Source organism: Neophocaena asiaeorientalis, unplaced genomic scaffold, assembly GCF_003031525.2.
Source record: "Neophocaena asiaeorientalis asiaeorientalis breed wild unplaced genomic scaffold, Neophocaena_asiaeorientalis_V1.1 scaffold143, whole genome shotgun sequence".
NCBI lineage: Eukaryota > Metazoa > Chordata > Mammalia > Artiodactyla > Phocoenidae > Neophocaena > Neophocaena asiaeorientalis.
In genome coordinates, this window is record NW_020175536.1 from 2583666 (window position 1) to 2603864 (window position 20199).

At 43.6% G+C, this 20199-nt stretch overlaps 1 protein-coding gene and 1 non-coding gene across 2 annotated transcripts; both read right to left on the minus strand.

Annotated features, from left to right (window-relative positions):
• Positions 1–1280: 1280 nt before the first annotated feature.
• FUT4 (fucosyltransferase 4) lies at positions 1281–3993 on the minus strand. The gene has a single exon (XM_024731322.1). The coding sequence runs from the start codon at positions 3472–3474 to the stop codon at positions 2098–2100; it is 1377 nt and encodes a 458-aa protein (XP_024587090.1). The 5' UTR covers positions 3475–3993; the 3' UTR covers positions 1281–2097.
• Positions 3994–7874: 3881 nt separating this feature from the next.
• LOC112390383 (U6 spliceosomal RNA) lies at positions 7875–7981 on the minus strand. Its single transcript, XR_003001257.1, has one exon. It is a non-coding gene; the product is annotated as a U6 spliceosomal RNA (small nuclear RNA).
• Positions 7982–20199: the final 12218 nt, after the last annotated feature.

The window sequence follows — 20199 nt, forward strand, 5'->3', positions numbered from 1 at the left end:
ACACGGGTTCGTGCCCCGGTCGAGAGAACCCGTGTGCCACAACTACTGAAGCCCACGCGCCTAGAGCTCGTGCTCCGCAACAAGAGAAGCCACCACATTGAGAAGCCCACGTACCTCAACAAAGAGTAGCCTGGGGCTTCCCTGGTGGCGCAGTAGTTGAGAATCCGCCTACCAATGCAGGGGACATGGGTTCAAGCCCTGGTCCGGGAAGATCCCACATGCCGCAGCGCAACTAAGCCTGTGCACCACAGCTACTGAGCCTGTGCTCTAGAGCCCACGTGCCACAACTACTGAGCCCGTGTGCTGCAACTACTGAAGCCTGGGCGCCTAAAGCCCGTGCTCCACAATGAGAAGCCACCGCAATGAGAAGCCCGCGCACTGCAACGAAGACCCAACACAGCCAAAAATAAAATAAAATAAATAAATTAAAACAAACAAACAAATAAAAAAAGAGTAGCCCCCGCTTGCCGCAACTAGAGAAAGACTGCGCACAGCAACAAGGACCCAATGCAGCCAAAAATAATTTTTTTAAAAAAGAACATTACTTTAAACAAATAAGTTCTGCCAATTGATTTATCAAAGTCCACTATTTACTTTTTGACAGTGATAGATTATAAGAGCCTTAAAGAGAGGAACCTAGCCTTACACATTTTTGTTTTTCCCAAGCTCAGTGTTTCACGTGGTGCAGGTACATGGTGACACCTAATATGCTGTTCATTCAACAACTTTTAAAGTCAATGCATATATTTTCAAAGTTGGTCCCACAGCACAGTCTCAAGGGCACTAGAAATGTGGGGATGTATCCACTGTGCTACTGGGCAGACCAGGAGGGGAACCTGGTGGCCCCAGGGAGAATTACAGATTTCTGTAACAAAAGATAAAGTTTTTACTGCAGGCACTGATTAAGTTCTATTCCCTAGCAACTAAACATTTAACTTAAAACAGAATCAAAAACTGCCATTAACAGACACCAGGAAACTTTTTTCCTTTTGCATGATTCCATAACACAGTGCAATCCCTTTCATTGTTCTGCAGACAGGCAATGCCAGGACCCCATGGAGGACTGACTTTCCAGTTTTAAATTTCAGCTCCAGTAAAGACACAAAATAAATAATTTTGTGGAAAGTGACACTGTGGCTTCCTTCTCTTCTGTTTGTAAACACAGGCTGGTTTTCTGGCAGGGAGGGAGAAGAAGGTTGCTTCTGCTTTATTTTCACATCTGTAATTTTAATATGCTTTTTAAAAATCCAGGTTATAGAAAAACATAGACACAGAAAACATCAGTTAGCAGATGATTATTCACATTATAAAGGGATTCTCCATAGGGTTCCATTAAATATTGCGCTCTTCTAAAACAGTGAATTTGATTTAAAAGCGGCTTTTCAAGAATACATTTGTGTAAAGTGAGGTACACCAAAGATTCATCCTAACTCTTCTCCAAGGACAATCCAGCATCTTGTTTCCATTCATAAAGCAAGGGAACAAACAACAGCACTTGTTAAGGAAGTCAGTGGATTCTTGGACCACCCTCCTCACCTTTCTTAGGAGATGACGCTTTGAGAAATCCAGGCACAAAGAGAAAGACCCACCTGTGGCCACAGTCCTTTCTCTATCCTGCAACAAGGCTCTTTCTGAAACCAGGGGTTTGCCGCATTTGGCCCAGTCATGTGAGTGGAGGAGCATTGTGTGAGATTTGGACTCAGCACAGGCCACAAATATGGCCTGTGGCAGATGAGGAAATTCAGAGCCACTGACAATTGTTTCTTGTAGGTAAGCTGTTTCTTCACCTCTGCACTGGTTACAAGGGGAGGAAGGGCCCATTCTTCACCCCAGAGCTCAGATGCCCTTGGACAGCAGAGGAAGCCCAACTGCTAGTTGTCCAAAAACCATAAGCACCCAGGACCCTTGCAACCCAGTCTTTGTGCTGAATAATATTACTTGGTAAATCAACTTTAATCTATGGGAATAGACTAAAAATGGGTGTTTAGAAAATACAGTCCCATGATTCGGCAGTTAAGGAGATGCACAGCGGAGGATCCAGAGGATCCAAAAGCTGACGACTTGGCCTCCCTGGGTTACAGCCAGGGGAGGGTGGCTTCACCGCTGAAACCAGCCAGCCAAGTTAGGGATGCTCTTGGGCTGGTCCCCAGCCATCTGCACAGCCTGGCAGGCCCGGCACCAAGGCTCGTCCCAGAAGGAGGTGATGTGCACGGCATAGCTCCGACGCCAGCTAAAGTATCCGCGGTAGGCAGCTGGGTTTCGATCGAGGAATTGCAGGTGGGCCGCCAGGGAGGAGGCATCAGGGAAGTCGTCCACGTGGATGAAGGCACGGCGGGGCATGAAGCGCTCGTAATTGGCACGGTCTGGGCCCAGCACCACCGGCACCGCCCCAGCCAGGAAGGCGTTGCGCCACAGCTTCTCCGTGATATAATCCAGGTGCTGCGAGTTCTCGAAGGCCAGGTAGAACTTGTAGCGGGCCACCGTGTGCAGGAGCCCGACGTCAGGCAGCGGCTGCCCGGGCCCGCCCTTCCCGAAGACGTCTACGGTCACGTACTGGCTCAGCTGGCGGTAGTAGCGGACCCGCGCCTGGCGCTCGTCCCAGTTGCTCACCACCCAGGCCACCAGCCCTTGTTTCCGGGCCAGCGGCGGGACCAGACCCGGCGGCTGCTCGTTGGGATGGGTCCTGGGGTAGAGGTAGCCGTAAGGCACGAAGATGTCCGAGTCGGCCCGGTAGGAGAGCGTCCAGTTGAAGAGGTTACCTGCCAGGCTCTGCAGCCCCGGGGAGTGGGTGGGCGACTCGAAGTTCATCCACACCCAGCGCTGGCCGGGGGGCCTGGGGCCCGAGGCAGCCAGGGCTAAGGCCTCCACGGCTTCCTCCTCGTCGTCCGTCAGCACCTGCTGCTCCTCCGCCGGGCGCACGTGGACGCCCCAGGGCGGGGGCCAGTCCGGGGGTCCCCTCACCAGGTCTCTGTGGTGGAAAAGCACCGCCTGGGCCTCCCCGTAGACCGCGCGATCAGTGAGCAGGAGACAGCCGCTGATGTTGAAGCGCAACCGGCAATCGGGGTGCGGCCTTTTGGCTCTGTGCCGGCCCCCGAAGGGCTCCCACCACAGCAGCACGCTCACCCGCCGCGGCGGGACGGAGAAGGCCCAGGGCAGGGGCGGCAGCTGCTTCCAGCAAACATAGACGACCACGGCGCTGCACACCAGGCTGGCGGCCATCAGCGCCAGATGGGCCTCGGACAGCCTCAGGCCTCCACGCGGAGTGCGCCGCCCGCCCCACCGCGCGCCCAAGGCGAGCGCCGGCAGAGCCGCCACCGCCTGCCGCGCGGCCGCAAGCCCGGAGCGGCGGCGCCCGCTCTCATGCTGCCACTGAGGGTCCAGCCTTCGTTGCTGCTCGCCGCCCGACCTGGAGCGGGAAAGGGCGGTCCCAGGATCTAAAGGCCCGCAGGTCTTCCTCTCTTCCCCAACACTCATCGCCCAGCGAGGGTCCAGGGCGAGGGAAGCAGACCCAGCGGCCCAGCCCGGCGCAGCCCCGTCCCTCCCCTCAACTGCGCGCCCGACCAGACCAACCCGGCCAAGCCCCGGACGCCTCCTGCGGCACCTCCGCCCACTCCCCGGCCCCTCCAGGGTTCCCGGACTCCCCGGCAGCGCCCCGTCCGCGACTCCGGATGCCGTCGCCGTGATCCCGGACCTCTCCGCGTACCTCACGCCTTGGCCTGGCGCTGGCGCTCTCGCCCGCCGGGGATTCCCTCCCAGCTGCGCCCGAGCCCTCAATCGCGGCCGCCCAGATCCTTGCCTTCCAGAGTGAGGGCCCGGTTCATCCCTGGGCGCCGGCAGGTGGCGCGAGACCCTCCAGGAGCCGCGGCGGCGCGAGCGCAGGCGGGCACGGGAGGAAGGCGGCCCAGGGGTGCCGAGCCTCCGGGCGGGATCGAAGATCCGCTTCCTTCCTCTCGCCCCATCAATGGCCAGCGACGCCTGCCGGAGGGAGGGAGCCCGCGAGGCCAAGGAAACATGCTGAAAGAGGCGCAGCCTACGCGAAGCCGACCTTGACCTCGTGACCTAACGCCGACGCAGGCAGGTAGTGCAGTCAGCTCCCGCGGCGCGGCCCACAAAGGTGGTGCATTTTGTGAAACCAAGTTTTCAAGGAAACCCTACTGTCAGGAGAACATTCGCTTTGCCTACAGCCCCAAAAGAGGAAAGAGAAGAATCGAAAATTTTCTGAGCAATGAAAACACGTTCTTTTTCTTCGCTCCCCCACTGAATGAACGCTTCTGCCTGCTGGCTCATAGCTTTCTTTGTACCAGAGCTATGAATTTCCTGCCTATTCTGTGGGATGAATGAATGAACAACACCATTAATTTTACTAAGCACTTAAGAAACAGCTTAATATCTGCACTCATGAAGATCCAGCAAAACACTCTGAACTATAAAACGATGACTAAGATAAATATTATAGCATCCAAGTTTAGGGTATAAAGGGTAAGTATCACAGTGGCCTCTTCAGGTTTATCAATGAAGCAACTGAGGCATCTACTTCTACCTTGACTTAAGGAGTTTTTTTTCCCTGATGGCTTGAATTTGAATTTCTGGATTTTGGTCTTCATTTATGTAATTTAACCTTTATTCAGCAAAGTTCTAAATAGGGCATGGGTGGACTGCTGACCTAAGGAGAGAAGGCAGTTTTGAGAGAATTTTTAGATCACAGCAGTGCATTGGTGGTGCCCCAGCCCAGTGCCATGTAAGTTATAAGATGTTAGGGAATAAGTAGACTTGCTGGGAATGGGGCCATCCTGTCAGGTGTTTTTGATGTTATGCCATTTGGATTTATTGTGCAGAACTTTTTCATTGAAAACCAAGTACAGATTGTAAAAGCTTCTATAAAAATGGTTTCATTTAGGTAGTTTCAAGTGGCATTACCTGCCCACCCACAGTGACAATTTGGGAGCTGAATGGACAGCGTTAGGTGCTCTGGCTGTACCCATCAACCTAGTGATACTTTCTCCTACACGCCAAAAACTTTTATAATGTTTTTATAGAATCATTTTTCAAGCTAGTTAAGCAAATTGTCTTTGAAATTAGAAATTTCAGTGATTCTCCACTCTTATTTTTAATTAGAAAGAAAAAGCTATAAATGCATGAATAACTTTTTTCAACCAAAGGAAGGAAAGGACATATTGGCTTTTCTTTTTATGCAATTCAAAAATCTATACCTTTATGCCCATTCCTCCCCAACTTCAGTTAAATAAGACATCATAGATAGAGCCTAACATTGTGTTTGGCATTTGGTAAATGTTAGCCTACTTGCTTGTATCCTCCCCCCACTCCCAATTTTCCCTTAGATCCTTCAGATATTCCAATTAAAGCAACTTTTTACTGGCAGAACGGCTCAGATCTCATGAATATCAATTTCCATTGTGTCCACTTATCTTGGTAGGGTGCAGGACCACAAACTGTCCCTACTTCAGTCATATCTTGGTGTATGCGAGGGGATACCAAGCAGAAGGTTGTGGCTGGATCAGTGAAAAAGTCATGACTAAAAAAAAAAAAAAAGTCATGACTTACCTACAAACTATATGCATTTATTCACCTTCTTACTTAAAAGGGATGGAGGAGAGGAAGCAAGAGAAGGAAAGACTTTAAGGGAAAGTAATAAAGCCAGGTGTTCTCATTTATTCATTTAGCCAACTGGGAAACTGGGATGAAAAACACTATTTCTACCTTTCAGAATCTATGGAGAGGAAGGGATCTTGGAAGGTTTTGGGAAGGTGGTTCCTGGAATAATTAGGAATGATTAAAATGGGGGAGGAAGAGGGCTGAGACATTAGTCTAAACAGAAGAAGCAGCATATGCAAAGGCCAGGCAGTGAGAACCAGGATAGTAGGTTAGGAATTACAAGAGTTTAGTTTGGCTAAGGAGATGGGGTTTTATCCTGAAGCCTGTGGAGAGTCCTTGAAAGGCTGTAACAAAGCAAGGGAGCAATATAATGAGATTAGTATTCTTTTTTAAATTTATTTATTTTATTTATTTTAGTTTTGGCTGCGTTGGGTCTTTGTTGCTGTGCGTGGGCTTTCTCTAGTTGTGGTGAGCGGGGGCTACCTTTCGTTGCAGTGCGCGGGTTTCTCATTGCAGTGGCTTCTTGCGGAGCACGGGCTCTAGTTGCACAGGCTTCAGTAGTTGTGGCTTGCGGCTTCTAGAGCACAGGCTCAGTAGTTGTGGCACACGGGCTTAATTGCTCTGCGGCATGTGGGGTCTTCCCAGCCCAGGGCTCAAACCTGTGTCCCCTGCATTGGTAGGCGGATTCTTAACCACTGTGCCACCAGGGAAGCCCTGAGATTAGTATTTTTAAAAACTCATTTGTGGGAGGAGGTGAGTATACAGAAGAGGACGTGAGATGGGCTTCTGGTGTGGTGGCCATGTTTATTGATGTGGGCACTGGTTAATGGGTGTGCTTGGTTGAGGAAATTCATCAAGCTGTATGCTTACATATGTAATTTTATGTATGTATATAATATGTCAGTAAAATGTTGCTAAGAAACAAATCATTCTGTCATCACTAAAGAATGAGTTGGATATTAGGGACCAGGATAAGAGTAGAAGTATCCAGTCCAGTTAGAAAGCTCTTGCTATAATTCAAATGTGAAACAAAAAAAGCCTGAACTAAGACAGTAGCTGTGAGGATGAGATTAAATTAAAATTAAAGGAGAATAGATGCAGAGGTACTTAGGAAGCCAGTCTCTTTCTCCAGGAAGCCTTCCTGGACACGCATATGAACACATCCAGGGTAGGGTACATGCCCCTCCTGCGTGTGCCCATATACACATCTTTCAGAACATCATTGGGCAGCAATCATGGCTGTTTCAGTCAAACTCCATCTCTTGCACAGAACCAGGCATCTAGTAGTATTCATCATCTCAATGAATACCTGAATGAACGCTCTTAATGTATTATTGAAATGACCTTTTGGTATCACTGTTCCCCAACTAGAAAGTGGGCCAGTATCAGGAGAAGCTGACAATGTGAATGATTTGCTGTGACCTTAAGAAGCTCCTTAAGCTTTCCGTGTAAAATGCTACACATGTATTAATCAGGACCCCGGGGACAAGCTTCGGAAACTCCATCAGATTAGGCTGGGTCTCGGGGCTTCCCTGGTGGTGCAGTGGTTGAGAGCCTGCCTGCCGATGCAAGGGACACGGGTTCGTGCCCCGGTCCGGGAGGATCTCACATGCCGCAGAGCGGCTGGGCCCGTGAGCCATGGCCGCTGAGCCTGCGCGTCCGGAGCCTGTGCTCCGCAACGGGAGAGGCCACAACAGTGAGAGGCCCGCGTACCGCAAAAAAAAAAAAAAAAAAAAAATTAGGGTGGGTCTCATTGGCCCAGCCTGGACAGGGTGCTCATCCTCGAAGCAATCACTGTGGTCAGGGGATGTGGACTCTCTTTACACACTCTTCTGGATCTAGGGGGTAGAATCAGTCCCATATAAACCTTGTGGACTAATAGTGGGGTGAAGGTAGTTGCCCAAAGGAAAAAGTGAAGTGCTGTTCCCTGAAGAAGAGGGAAGGGATGGTGGACAGAGGCCAAAACAACGTGTCTACCAGCCTTGTGCAAGGAATTATTATTATTCTAAATGAATTCTAAATCAATTTAGAACTTTAAACATTCTATGATTCTTTTTAATTTGGTAATAATAAACAAATGTTTCTTTTGTGTATTTAAAGGCCTCCCAGTTTCCACAAAATATTACACAGGAAAAACTGGATTTCAGTCGCAAGCATGATGACAAAGTCAGGTATCAAGAAGGGCTTTTGGCCCCTGAATTTGCTAAAGATGTGTAGAGGGGAGCTCCAAAATTCAAGGCTCATTTTTTTTTCTTTTTTTAAAAAATACGGAACACTTCATGAATTTGCATGTCTTCCTTGTTCAGGGACCATGCTAATCTTCTCTGTATCTTTCCAGTTTTAGTATATGTGCTGCCAAAGCGAGCATTCAAGGCTCATTTAATCAAGATAGATGAGGGCTCCATGCACAATGGGGCCAAGAATGGCCTATTCAGTTCCAAATTCTATGGGGGCAAGAACCAGGCCAACTGTGGTTCCTCAAAATCTAACTCGTGCTTTGTTCTTCCCCAGGCAAAGAATTCATTTTAAGCCCGTCCTATTGCTCCTCGCCAGAGACAGTTGCTGTTTTCCAGGGATGCCTCAGAACATGTTCTGACCGCCTTGAGTCTGCCCGCGAGCACCAAGCTCGGTCGGCTGCAGGTGCGTGAGAAACAGGCTACCCTCAAATGGGTGGCTGATTTTCTGCTGAGATTTCTGTGGCTGAACCTTGACCTGCCAAGTATACTTCAAATTTTTTTCTTGAAGAGATAGAAGGGCAAAGTTCCTCCCAGTATTACGTACTTACCGGGAAATGGGGAGCAGCCAGTGAGCAGGTGCAGCTGGAAAAGCTAACCCGTATGCAAAAAAAGATGGAGCTTATTTCTTTTGTCAGATACAAGTTTTTAACTGTGTATAACTGGGCAGATGATTATGGAATGATTGTTAGTTTAAAAGTATTAGGAATTGTATAAATTTCCCAACAATCCACAAGTTATTGGTCATTGCCCTATTAATTCCTTGATAGAAAAAGAAAACTAACACCAACTTTTAAGGTCATTTCTTTTTATCTAAGTGCAAAAATTTACTGCCCCTAGAAGATATTGTTATGAATAGTCAATATGAGAATTTATTTTAGGGTTTTACTCGTATGCACTCAAGTTCTTCCTGTATTCTTACTTGACTGAACAGGTAGTGCAAGAATTTTGGATGTTCAGAAAACGGTACATTGTGAAATTCTGGTTAAAGTCAGAAAATTCGCACCATATTTAAAATATTTTTAGGGCTTACTTCTGCATTCTTCTTGTTAAACTACTCTTTCCTAAAATAGAGTTTATTTGAAGTCACATGTAGAAGTTATGGAATACAAGACTTACACAAAAGAAAATTATTTTGACATTGCAATAAACATGTTAATATCACACAGTGCAATGCCTGGCACATACGAGGTGTTTAATAAATGTTTGTTAAATAAATGAATAGATGAGTGAATCAATGAACACCACTGTTAATTTTACTTTTCATGAGGCACTTATGAAACAGTTCACTTTCTTCGTTCATGGAGAGTATGCAAAAGACTTTGGACTAAAAAGTAATGACTAAGATAAATAATATAGCACAAATGTAGGGTGAAAATGGTAAGTATCATACTGGCCTCCCCAAATCCTCTTCAGGTTCACCAGCATTATCTCTGTACCTCACCTGAAGTCTACTTGGGTCCTCAGTCAAATGAGTTAGCTCAAATTCTGTACAGTCTCAGGACGGCACTGCAGGAACTACTTCTATCCTGGAAGCACCACTGGACTTTTTTTTTGCAAAAAAAGGGAACTTCTTTGAGTGAGCTCACTGTTCAAAGACTTAATTTCCAGGATCATCTAAGACAGGAGGGGAATAATAGCCCCTCTTGAGGTCAGAGAAGAGAAATTAGATGTGAATAAAAGCCGTAGATGCTGCCTGACCACCATTCACACATTCTCACCGTTCGTCACTGGAAACCTGCTGTGCCTCTTTCGTTCCCTTGAAACTCTCAAGGGCCCATTTCCCTGTCCACAGTTTGAGAAAGAACTTTGGGGATTGTTGTTAGAAGATTTTGATATGATGACCCCAGGATTGGCTGTTTTCCTTTAAAAGATAAAATACTGCAGTTTTTCTTTATTTGGATTTATTATGACGACTCCTTTGTCATTAACAGCTTGCAGAGCTATTTCTCAAGTGTGTTCCAGGAAATACAGGACTGAGAATTGTTCTATATTGACATTTGGAGGGCTCCATTGGGGTCAGACCTTGTTTGGGCTTAAAAACTTGCAAAGGCTATAACTTCATGTAGTAACACTTATTGGATGTCAATTATGTGCCAGACACATGAGGTATATTTGAACAAACAGACAAAAATTTCTTCCCTTGTGGGACATGTAGCTATCACACTCAACCCACCCATGTAAATTATAGCTTTAGAGAAATTCCAGATCTGAAGAATCCAAAGGTAGACTTCAGAAGCTATGATGTGTTAGGCCTTTAGTAACCCTGCCTATTTGCTTCTTGAGGCAACATTTCCTTGATTGCCTTGTCACTTTGTCATTTGTCACTTCTGAACTGATCAAGTGTCATTATCAGAGGGGAAAGTTCTTTCAGACACCTATCTTTGCAACTTTCTCATATCCATTTATAAATAGTTAAGCAAGGTTTGTTCATATTATCAAAGACGTTTTTCAAGTTAAAGCGAAGCAATGTTTTTTGAGGGGTGGGGTGTACACCTGGGTCTCTCCACCCAAAAGTTTCCACTCTAACCCCTTTAGTTATAGAGACCTGGAATTATGAACCGGAAGGAAGCTATTTAGCCCACACACATGCTCCAAGCAGGTATTGTAATTAAGCCAGATAAAACTAAAGGCAGTTGTACTACTAAGGATTCTTTTCGTTGCCATTACAGTGACTTACTAGAGACAGCTTTATGATGACTGTTTCTTTTTTTTTGGCCACACCGTGCGGCGTGCAGCATCTTAGTTCCCTGACCAGGGATCAAACCTGCGCCCCCTGCAGTGGAAGTGCAGAGTCTTAACCACTGGACTGCCAGGGAAGTCCCAGCTTTAGACCAAAAAAAAAAAGGGCAGGGCGGGGGACAAAATTTACTGTCATGTAAGAAGTGGGTCTCATAGAGAGCCACCTTTTTTTTTTTTAATAGTTGAAGAGTTTTATTAAAAATAGTAAGAAAAAAAAAGCTAATGTAATTAAGTTAAATAGTCATTAGGCAGAAATTTCCTTAAATGATGAGAGACTTAACCCTTCCATGAGTCCAAAGGCCCCTCCACCGAGGGACAGTCTCCAGTGATGTCCTACATGTCCACTGGTTCCCAGGCTCTCATCTGACCAACTCACTGGTGGGTAAGGCCTTGATGTCCTGCACCCAAGGCTAGTCTGTGACAGAGAGCTCCCTTGAACAAAATTTACTATCTTGTGAGAAGGGGTTCTTACAAAGTCCAAGAGGAGGACTACAGGGCAGAAAATGCTGGCAGAATGCTACATCTGCTTCTTTCCCTCCACCCCGCCACCCCTATCAGCTTTCTGTGTTTCTCCAGTTCACTGGGCAGAATATAGTTCTCCCTAACTCCATAGTTCTCCAACAGCAGAGTATGACAAGCAGATTTTGAATCTCAGTTTTAAGTCTTTGGCAGCAAAAATCTGACTGGACTACCTTGGGCCTGGTGTCCCTCTAGTGAAATTAGCTATGGTCTGGCACTGGGTCCAGGGCAGTGGTGGTCAGTACGTGGTTTGGGGCAGGGAGTGGGCGTACTAGTTCTCAGAGAAATGAACACCTTTGTGAGCTGAACAGTTCTGGAGAGGTGTCTGCCTCTTGGGTTTGTTCTGATTTTGAACAGATGACCAAGGAAGGAACTTTCTCAGTCTTTCTATTATTTCCATAAACAAATGCTCCCTGATGTCTAAAATAAATACCTGCAAACAACTTATTATGAAAAACTATAAACACAAAAGTAGAAAGAAAAGGGTGATGAACCCCCAATTCCCTTCATCAAGATTCAGCGATTAAGATTGCCCAATTATGTGCCACCTAACCATTTTTCTTTTATTTCTATGTTTTCAAGTAAATCCCATATATCATCTTTCATTCCTTCATGATTAAGTATGTCACCTGCAAAGTCTACGTACCAAAAGAGCTGAACCTGAATCCAATCAAGCCACAGGTAACTTCACACCAGGCGGCACTTGGTGTCCAATTGTTGCACTTGTGTGATGTTAAGATTAACCACAGGTTCTTGTGGTGCCCAGCCTTCTCTCCCAATGAGGAATCTCCCATCAACATTTGTCTAGGGCTTCCCTGGTGGCACAGTGGTTAAGAATCCACCTGCCAATGAAGGGGACACGGATTCGAGCCCTGATCCGGGAAGATCCCACATGCCGTGGAGCAACTAAGCCCATGCGCCACAACTACTGAGCCTGTGCTCTAGAGCTCTGCGAGCCAACTCAATGAGAAGCCAGCACGCCGCAACTACAGAAAAGCCCGCGCGTAGCAACAAAGACCCAGCACAGCCAAAAATAAAAACAAATAAATTTAAAAAGACGAAAAAACCACATTCGTCCAATGGTTTCACCCATTGATGAGCAGAGTCAGTTAATGTTTTGGGGATTATAAAATGGTAGCTTCACTAATCTATCATTCTTTCCACATTTATTAATTGAAATTCTGTAAAGAGGACTCCCCTTAATCTCCTAGGGCTATTTGGTACCTAAATTACCAAATTGTTCAGAAAAGGTAAGATAATAGATAATTCTTCCTTTTCAGTTGCTGCCTTTGTAAGAATTAATGCCTTTGCAATCTCGATTGGTGTTTAGTGAAGCTGGGTTTGTTTTTGTTGTTGCTGTTTACCTTATTCTCTCTCATTTAAAAAATATCCCTATGAACTCATGGCTTTTTATATATTCAGTGAGTGGCAATTTTTTAATGCTAAAATTTCTCCATCTTTGGCCAGAGGATTACTTCATGGTGGCTCCTAAGTCCTTTGGATATTACCTATTAATTGTGGAAACTTCCCTGTTTTCTGTACAAGATGTTCCAAATTCATCCTGGAGATTTCCTGCCTCAGATCTGGAATCAGACATTCCTCCAAGGAGCCATGACTTCTTTTTTAATCTAAGTGTTCTTTTTTTTTTTTTTTTGGGTACGTGGGCCTCTCACCGTTGCATCCTCTCCCCTTGCGGAGCACAGGCTCCGGACGTGCAGGCAGCAGCCATGGCTCACGGGCCCAGCCACTCCGCGGCATGTGGGATCCTCCCGGACCAGGGCACGAACCCGTGTCACCTGCAACGCCAAGCGGACTCTCAACCACTGCGCCACCAGGGAAGCCCAGTCTAAGTGTTCTTAAAAATCAACTTTATTGAGGTACTAGGGGTTAGTATTTCCATATAAGAATTTTGGGGAGACATAATTCAACCTACATTCAACATGGGGAATTTTTTAAAATGTTATGAACAATATGAATTGTTTAACTTACCAGGTTTTCCTTTCAATATTGGCTACCAGAATCAAACTTGATAAACTTTAAATTAGAATTTAAATGAAAGAATATAGTGAAATAAAGATCAGGATCAGGGGAAAAAGACACAGCTTAATGATCTAGGCACACTTACAATAGAAGGACCACAAATCTCATTGTTAAAGAATCTGAAGCCGTAAATCTTTTTACGCGCAGGCTCAGCGGCCATGGCTCACGGGCCCAGCCACGCCGCAGCATGTGGGATCTTCCCGGACCGGGGCACGAACCCGTGTCCCCTGCATCGGCAGGCGGACTCTCAACCACTGTGCCACCACGGAAGCCCCGTAAATCTTTTTTGAAACTCCCCAGAGTATAAAGAAATAAAGAGTTGCTGGGGAAGGAAGAAAGTAAGGCAGACAGGCAGTCAGAAAGAAAAGAACGAAGGAAGGGAGGAAAGATGAGAAGGAAGAGAGGAAAATGAGAGGGAGTAAGAGGGGGGTGGAGAAGAGAGAGAGAAACAGAGACAGAGAGAGAGAAAGAGAGAGATTAGGAGCTAATCCAAATCTACATTGTTAGGACACAACTAAATCTTAGGCCCAATGACGCTGCACCCTACCCACATGTCCCTGGATAATTAGTTTGGGTATATTTTTCTTTTTCATTTTCTCTTTACATATTGTAATATTATTTCTTAGGAAATAGATAATACTATTAAATAAGAATATAGAAAGCCCAGTTAGAGTTTCAAGACAATCCCAGCTGCAGGGGAAATCCTAATCTCTTTGCCTTTTAGCATTCCAAGAAGCAGTCCTTTCTTTCCCGAGATAATTTTCCTATGTTCTGTTTTGTTTTGAAGATATACATAAAGAACACAAAACTTGGGCTTCCCTGGTGGCGCAGTGGTTGAGAGTCCGCCTGCTGATTCAGGAGACACGGGTTCGTGTCCCGGTCTGGGAAGATCCCACATGCCGCGGAGCGGCTGGGCGCGTGAGTCATGGCCACTCAGCCTGCGCAGACGGAGCCTGTGCTCCGCAACGGGAGAGGCCACAACAGTGAGAGGCCCGCGTACCGCAAAAAAAAAAAGAAAGAAAAAAGAACACAAAACTTAAGCACACAGCTCAGTGCTTTTTACATGCAACACACACATACTCTTACTTGTGTAACAACTACCCAGATAAAGATATAAAACACAACAGGATCCTTCATGCTTGTTTCTAGTCAATAGTTCCCAAAGGAAACCACTATTTTTCATAGTTAAATTTATCATTTCTATTATTTCTGACTTTCATATCATACTTAGAAAATCATACTTCTCCACCCCAATATTTTCTTTAAAATCTGCCCATATTGTCTTCTGTTACTTTTATTGTTTTATTTTATTTATTTTTAAATTGAAGTATAGTTGATTTACAATGTTTCAGTTGTACAGCAAAGTGATTCAGTTATAAAGATATGTGTATATATATGTATATATATATACATATATGTATTTTTTTTCAGGTTCTTCGGAAGCTACTATTTTGACTTCTGTCTCTCTAGGTTAGTTTTACCTGTTTTTCAAAATCTGTACGTGGATTCCTCCAGTATGTTCTCTTTTATGCCTGGCTTCTTTTTGTCATCGTAATGACTGTGAGAGTCATTGGTCTCATATGGTTTATTCTTTTTTGTTTTCTTGTATCTTTCCACTGTATAAATATATTACAATTTATCTAGTCTCCTGTTGATAGACATTTGGGTTGTTTCCATTTTTAGGCTATTTTGAATAAAGCCGTCATAAACATTTTTTTACTGTCCTTTTAAGTGGCATCATCTATTGTACAGGCACCATAAAAAAATATGGGTTTGTATTTAAGAGATATCATTACCATTTACCATCAACAGGGTATCTAAAGAGTAAGAAAACAAAGCTAAAAGTAACTGCGACATGGCAAGAAATAAAATATATAAAATTACCTTGGTGCGGTCAGGGAAGATTATTTCATAGCATTTATTGTGTTTGTCTCATATATACAGCACATATTTACTATATAAAAAAATTTAATATAGAAAATATAAAAATGAAGATAAAGAAAATATTGCTCCTCCCCCAACTCCATCCCCAGATAACCACTGTTTGTATTTGGGTATTTAACAAATATACAGTATAATATAGTTTATATATATATAGTTTATATATATTGTGTATTGGGCAGAAGTAGAGTGGAAATGAGGAAGGAAATCCTTGAGCACGTGTTTGTAAAGTAACCCTGAAAGCCCAAGTGCAAACAGGGCATCGTTTCTAACGGGTGAATAAAAGTCAATACTCCCCAGCCACTGCTCCTTTTGTGTGGCATCCTAGTATACATGCAGAAAGGTTGATGGTAAGAATCTGGGGGAGGTTAAGCGTTTAGATTCGTAAGCATTGTAAATGTTTTACCCCATTTTCAGGTAGTTTGGGGTGTTATATTTCTTGACTAATTGAAGATGTAATCTCTCCAATTTTAGCCACTGGCTCACAACACTGTTTTTTAAGTAGCCAATGATGAGAGAGTTCCATTAACATGGTGATGGCTGGAACTGGCTTACATGTAGGATCTCTTAATGTGTATTAACTAAATGGAAGTTTTTGTATTAAATCTGGAAAAGTTTGGGTTTTGACTCAAGAGATTATTGACTGTTTCACAGTGTAAATATTTTTAAGTAGGGAAGAGACATACCCAGTCAACAAATCTTTGTTGAGCTGACTTGATTTATTTCATTAAATCTGAGAAATAAACTTGAGAACCACGAACTGGAGGAAGTTTTCAGATGAGCTTAAGAGAGGAAGGAGAATGAAACGTGTATAACCAGAATACTAGGAAAAAGAACTTTATAAGTGGGTGAGGGGGTGTAAGTAAATCACAACAGTTATGTATAAAATGAAAAATCTGAAAAATCCAAAGGTCCAAAACATAGAGTAATAAATGCAAAAAAAAATAGTACAAACATATAAAGATTTTTAATATAATTATTCAGTTATATTTTAATGAGTGGGAAATTATATGTTGTGTTATATATATCATACAATGTGATTCAAATATTTCCTATGTATGTAAAGTAAAACATGCATAGGAAAAAAGAATAAAAATATATCAGCATGTTATCAGTGGTTATTTCTAGGAATTGAATTACAGATGGGTTTTTTCCTTTATTTTCCAATTTTTCTATACAGTACATATGTTACTTTTGACAGTTGGGGGGAAAGGAAGGTTAGGGTTTTTTTCTCCATTTTAACCTCTTTTTACCCCAGTAGTATTATAGTACTTGTAAAATGGCCCCCTCCCTTTAAAATCTCTTCATAAATTTCCTGGCTCCTTACTATTTAGTGGACAAATTCTAGAGAAAGGATGAGCTCTACCAAGGCTAGCGTTAAAATGGTTGCCTCTGAGTCAGAGACTTTTCACCTCTGCCATTCATTTACTAACCTTTACTATACCTGTAATTTTTTTAAATGGATGACCAGAATTATATTACAGTGAAAGGTTAACATCTCTAATGTTTTCCTTGAAGTAGACTCAATAAACATACCTTTGTTTTATCATATTTGACATACTTAATAAAATAAGCTGAAATAGAAGCCCAGTGTACCCTACCTGTGACAACTAAAAATAAGTATATTTTCCTCCATTGTTTTCAGGTGCTTAGCAAACTTTACCAATAGTCTTTCATCGCTTTAGATTAATTTATAGATAGGAACTAATACCAATAATAGGAATTACAGGCTAATATAAATATTTTTAAACACATCTAAACCGTGAAACAAGCATGGGTTTCTTCTGTTTTTTCAGACCTCAGGAGAAAGTGGTTTCTTCTCAATGGAAAAATTGTTCATCTTATCCTAGAGTAAAGAAATAAGTGAACAAACAAGTAAGTTTTTACTTCGGGGAAATGCTCTTTAATTCCAACCCCGTTTTCATCTAAAATTGATTTAATTTTCTTAACAGTGCTTCATTTCGTAGAACAGAATATAAAAGCCATACCCATGTGATTCAAGTAACTGGAGAAACCTCGGTCTTCTAGACCCTCATTACTCAGAGTATAGTGTCTGAACGTGCAGCGTCAGCATCACCAGGGAGCTGGTTAGAAATGCAAAATCTCAAATCCCAGCCCAGATCGACGGTATCAGAAACTGCTTTTTGATAAGATACCTATGTGATTTGTAGTCACATTAAAGCCTGAGAAGGGCTGGGCTGGACAGCTTTATTATTATTATTTTGTTGTTGTTACATGCCACAGAATAAGAAGAAAATGATCAAAGTAAATGACTCAATCTTGTTAGCATAATGAAAGCAGGAGATGCCTCATGGTCTCTAACCAAAAACTGTTTTAGAATTTAGAACTACAATTAGATGATCATGATTCTAAATTTAAATTTTAAATGACGTGTATTAAATATTGGAGGAGTTACAACTACAATGATCGTGTTGTCCATGAGAAACAGGAAAAAAAGCACAAGTGAATAGGAAAAAGATGACAGTGAGGATTGCCCAAATTATCTACCTAAAGTACACTTTATAGGAGAGGTTTCTGGAAATATTGTATTCCAAGGAAAGCCTCTCTTCGAAAGCATCAGTGTGTATATAAGATATGCACAACTTTTCATGACTCACACACTAAAGTCAATGGGTTCCCTTGCTTTTCCTTCTATTGTTTACATTGTTTCATTTAGCATTTCAAAGAGGGAAAGCCATATACTTTTGTGGAGGGGGAGACGTGTGGGGTAGCAGCAAGAAGGTTCCGAACATACAGGAGGCATTCAACATGTATGTATTTCCTGTTTCATCGTTCGCGCGGTCATTCTTGTGACTGACAGTGATTGAGCACCTACCGTGCCAGGTACTGTGCTAAGTGCCAGACAAACAGTGGTGAGTAAAAGAGACGTGGGTCCTGCCTTCATTGGGTTTCTGACAGTGTTTGAATTAATACTGACCAACTTTTGAGAGTTATCTGTGGGTTTTGTTCATCTGTGATATTGCTGTCTTGCATCTAACTTTCCTAATTGATAATGAGAAATATCTAATTCTCAGTTATCAGCTAATTCTTATGGATTCATCAGTCGCGATTTGTATAGCAGATAGTAGCAGTTTATATGGCAAAATGCAGCTGGTAACTTACAGAGATAAAGCTAAAACATACAACGTCAGTTACATACTATAACATGACCACTGTAAGGGCTTGATGCAGGCTGGAGATAGAGGGCTGAGGGCCGCTAGGAAGGTAGTGTGGATGAGTATCAATGAGCGGGAGCTGTGAATAAGTTTCTCCTAAACCGTATGGGTGAAAGTAATGTAATTATGGTCAAAATCAAACATGTATTTTTTATTATATGCCCCCAATTGATAAATCGGGTAATCTGTTGCACTTCTGTGTCTTCAAATGAAGGTAATTTGTTCTTCAAACCAGTCTTATATTACGGCATTTAGAAAATCATCTCTAAAATAAATTGCTTTGTGAGTTTTCTTGGAATGATGGATTTGCCCACTAGAGTTGGGACCTGACAAATTGGGTGGAAAGCTGAAATAAACAGCCCCCACTGGGCAAGTGTCCCAGACTTGGGTGGAACAACCATTACTTCAGGTCACATCTCTGTGGATTTTGCATGTAGTTGACTCCCAGGTTCCTAACCCTGAATTCCCATGGCCCTGGCATTTGTGCCTGTTTAACCACTACTATTCCACCCTTGTTTTCTGATGAGCGAATTCTCTGCCATGATGGCCCAAAGGTTGAAGCATAGTCTTGGAGTCAGATGGAAACAGGTCTGTAGTTCTGGCCTCACTACCCCCTAGACATGGTATCTTGTGTAATGTAATGTCTCCAAGCCTCAGTTTTCTCACGTGAAAAATGAAGATTGAAACTCTCATCTCATGTGACCTTGTGGATTACATAACTACAAAAGACTGCCATGCCTGGCACATGATAAATGGTGGCTACTACTTTATTATTATTAAACCCAGGTCTCTATTACTGGTTCCTTTTTGCTACACGAATCCCCTTAAGTAACAAGTTTTTTGTTTGTTTATTTTTTCACCTAGTGGCTGTATTTTCCTCCTACTGAATCCATATTCTGGAGGCTTCCTCCCTGGGGACCCCCCTCTTTTGAGGCACTTGGGCTGAGCCCTCACGCCATTCCAGATTCACCAGACAGCCCAGTTCCTGTGTACCGTTGGCTCACAGAGTTGGTGGTGCCTCGTGACTTCTACTCACTAGCTGAGTGACTTGGGTAAATTATTCAAACCTTTCTGTGCCTCAGTTCCCTCATCTGTGAAATGAACTGTACTTGTTTCATGTGATTGTTGTAAAGATTTAATATATAAATATATATGAAGAATCCAGAATATGAAGTGCTATATAGCATTTGCCAGTATGACTCATATCTTGGTTAAGAGGACCCAAGCTTGGCACTTACCCACTTCTTTCCTCTCAGCCCAGGGTTCCCTCCCAATTGTAGAGCTGTTTTCAGGACTTATAGACCCAGTTGTATGTCCGTACACTATCTGGACACTGCTTGTGCTTCCATATCAGAACCCCTGCCTTCTCCACATCCTACCACAAATATCGCTGGCAGACATCGGCTGGGACAGCGAGGAATGAGTAATAGCTTTTCCCCAAACATAATGTCTGTGAGGAACAGTCTACTGGGGCCAGCCTGGTGGCCTCCTACCTAAAATAGGGTAAAACTAATGGAACCTAGCAAAGCAGTTGCCTTATTCTTCCTGAATTCCCTCGTCTCCCTTTCCTCATTTCCACTAGTAAATGCAGATCATCTGTCTAGAAGAAAGGACAGTGCAAGATTCCTCCCCACTGAGCCTGTGTGCTGGAAGGTCTTCTGTGGATAAAAAGGGAAGGAAAGAGTCAGGAGTATAACTCAAGACTGTGAACTTCTATTGTATCCGCGGGGTAAATTGGTTACTTAAATTATTACTATTTAAGTTCCACAATGAGGCAATGTAGCTAAACTACAAGTAACCTGAGAGAAGCAAGTCAAAAGAAGATTGGCTTTTGACTGAGAGCTGTAAATAAAGCATATACCACTGGTTTATAAACCACTCAGTATCCTCCATGCTTGGGGTGGAAGTCAAGGGTATCCAGGTCTTACTTCGTA

Bases quoted from the DNA above. Each gene is read 5' to 3' on its own strand.
- FUT4 (XM_024731322.1), bottom strand. From the start codon at position 3,474: ATGAGTGTTGGGGAAGAGAGGAAGACCTGCGGGCCTTTAGATCCTGGG.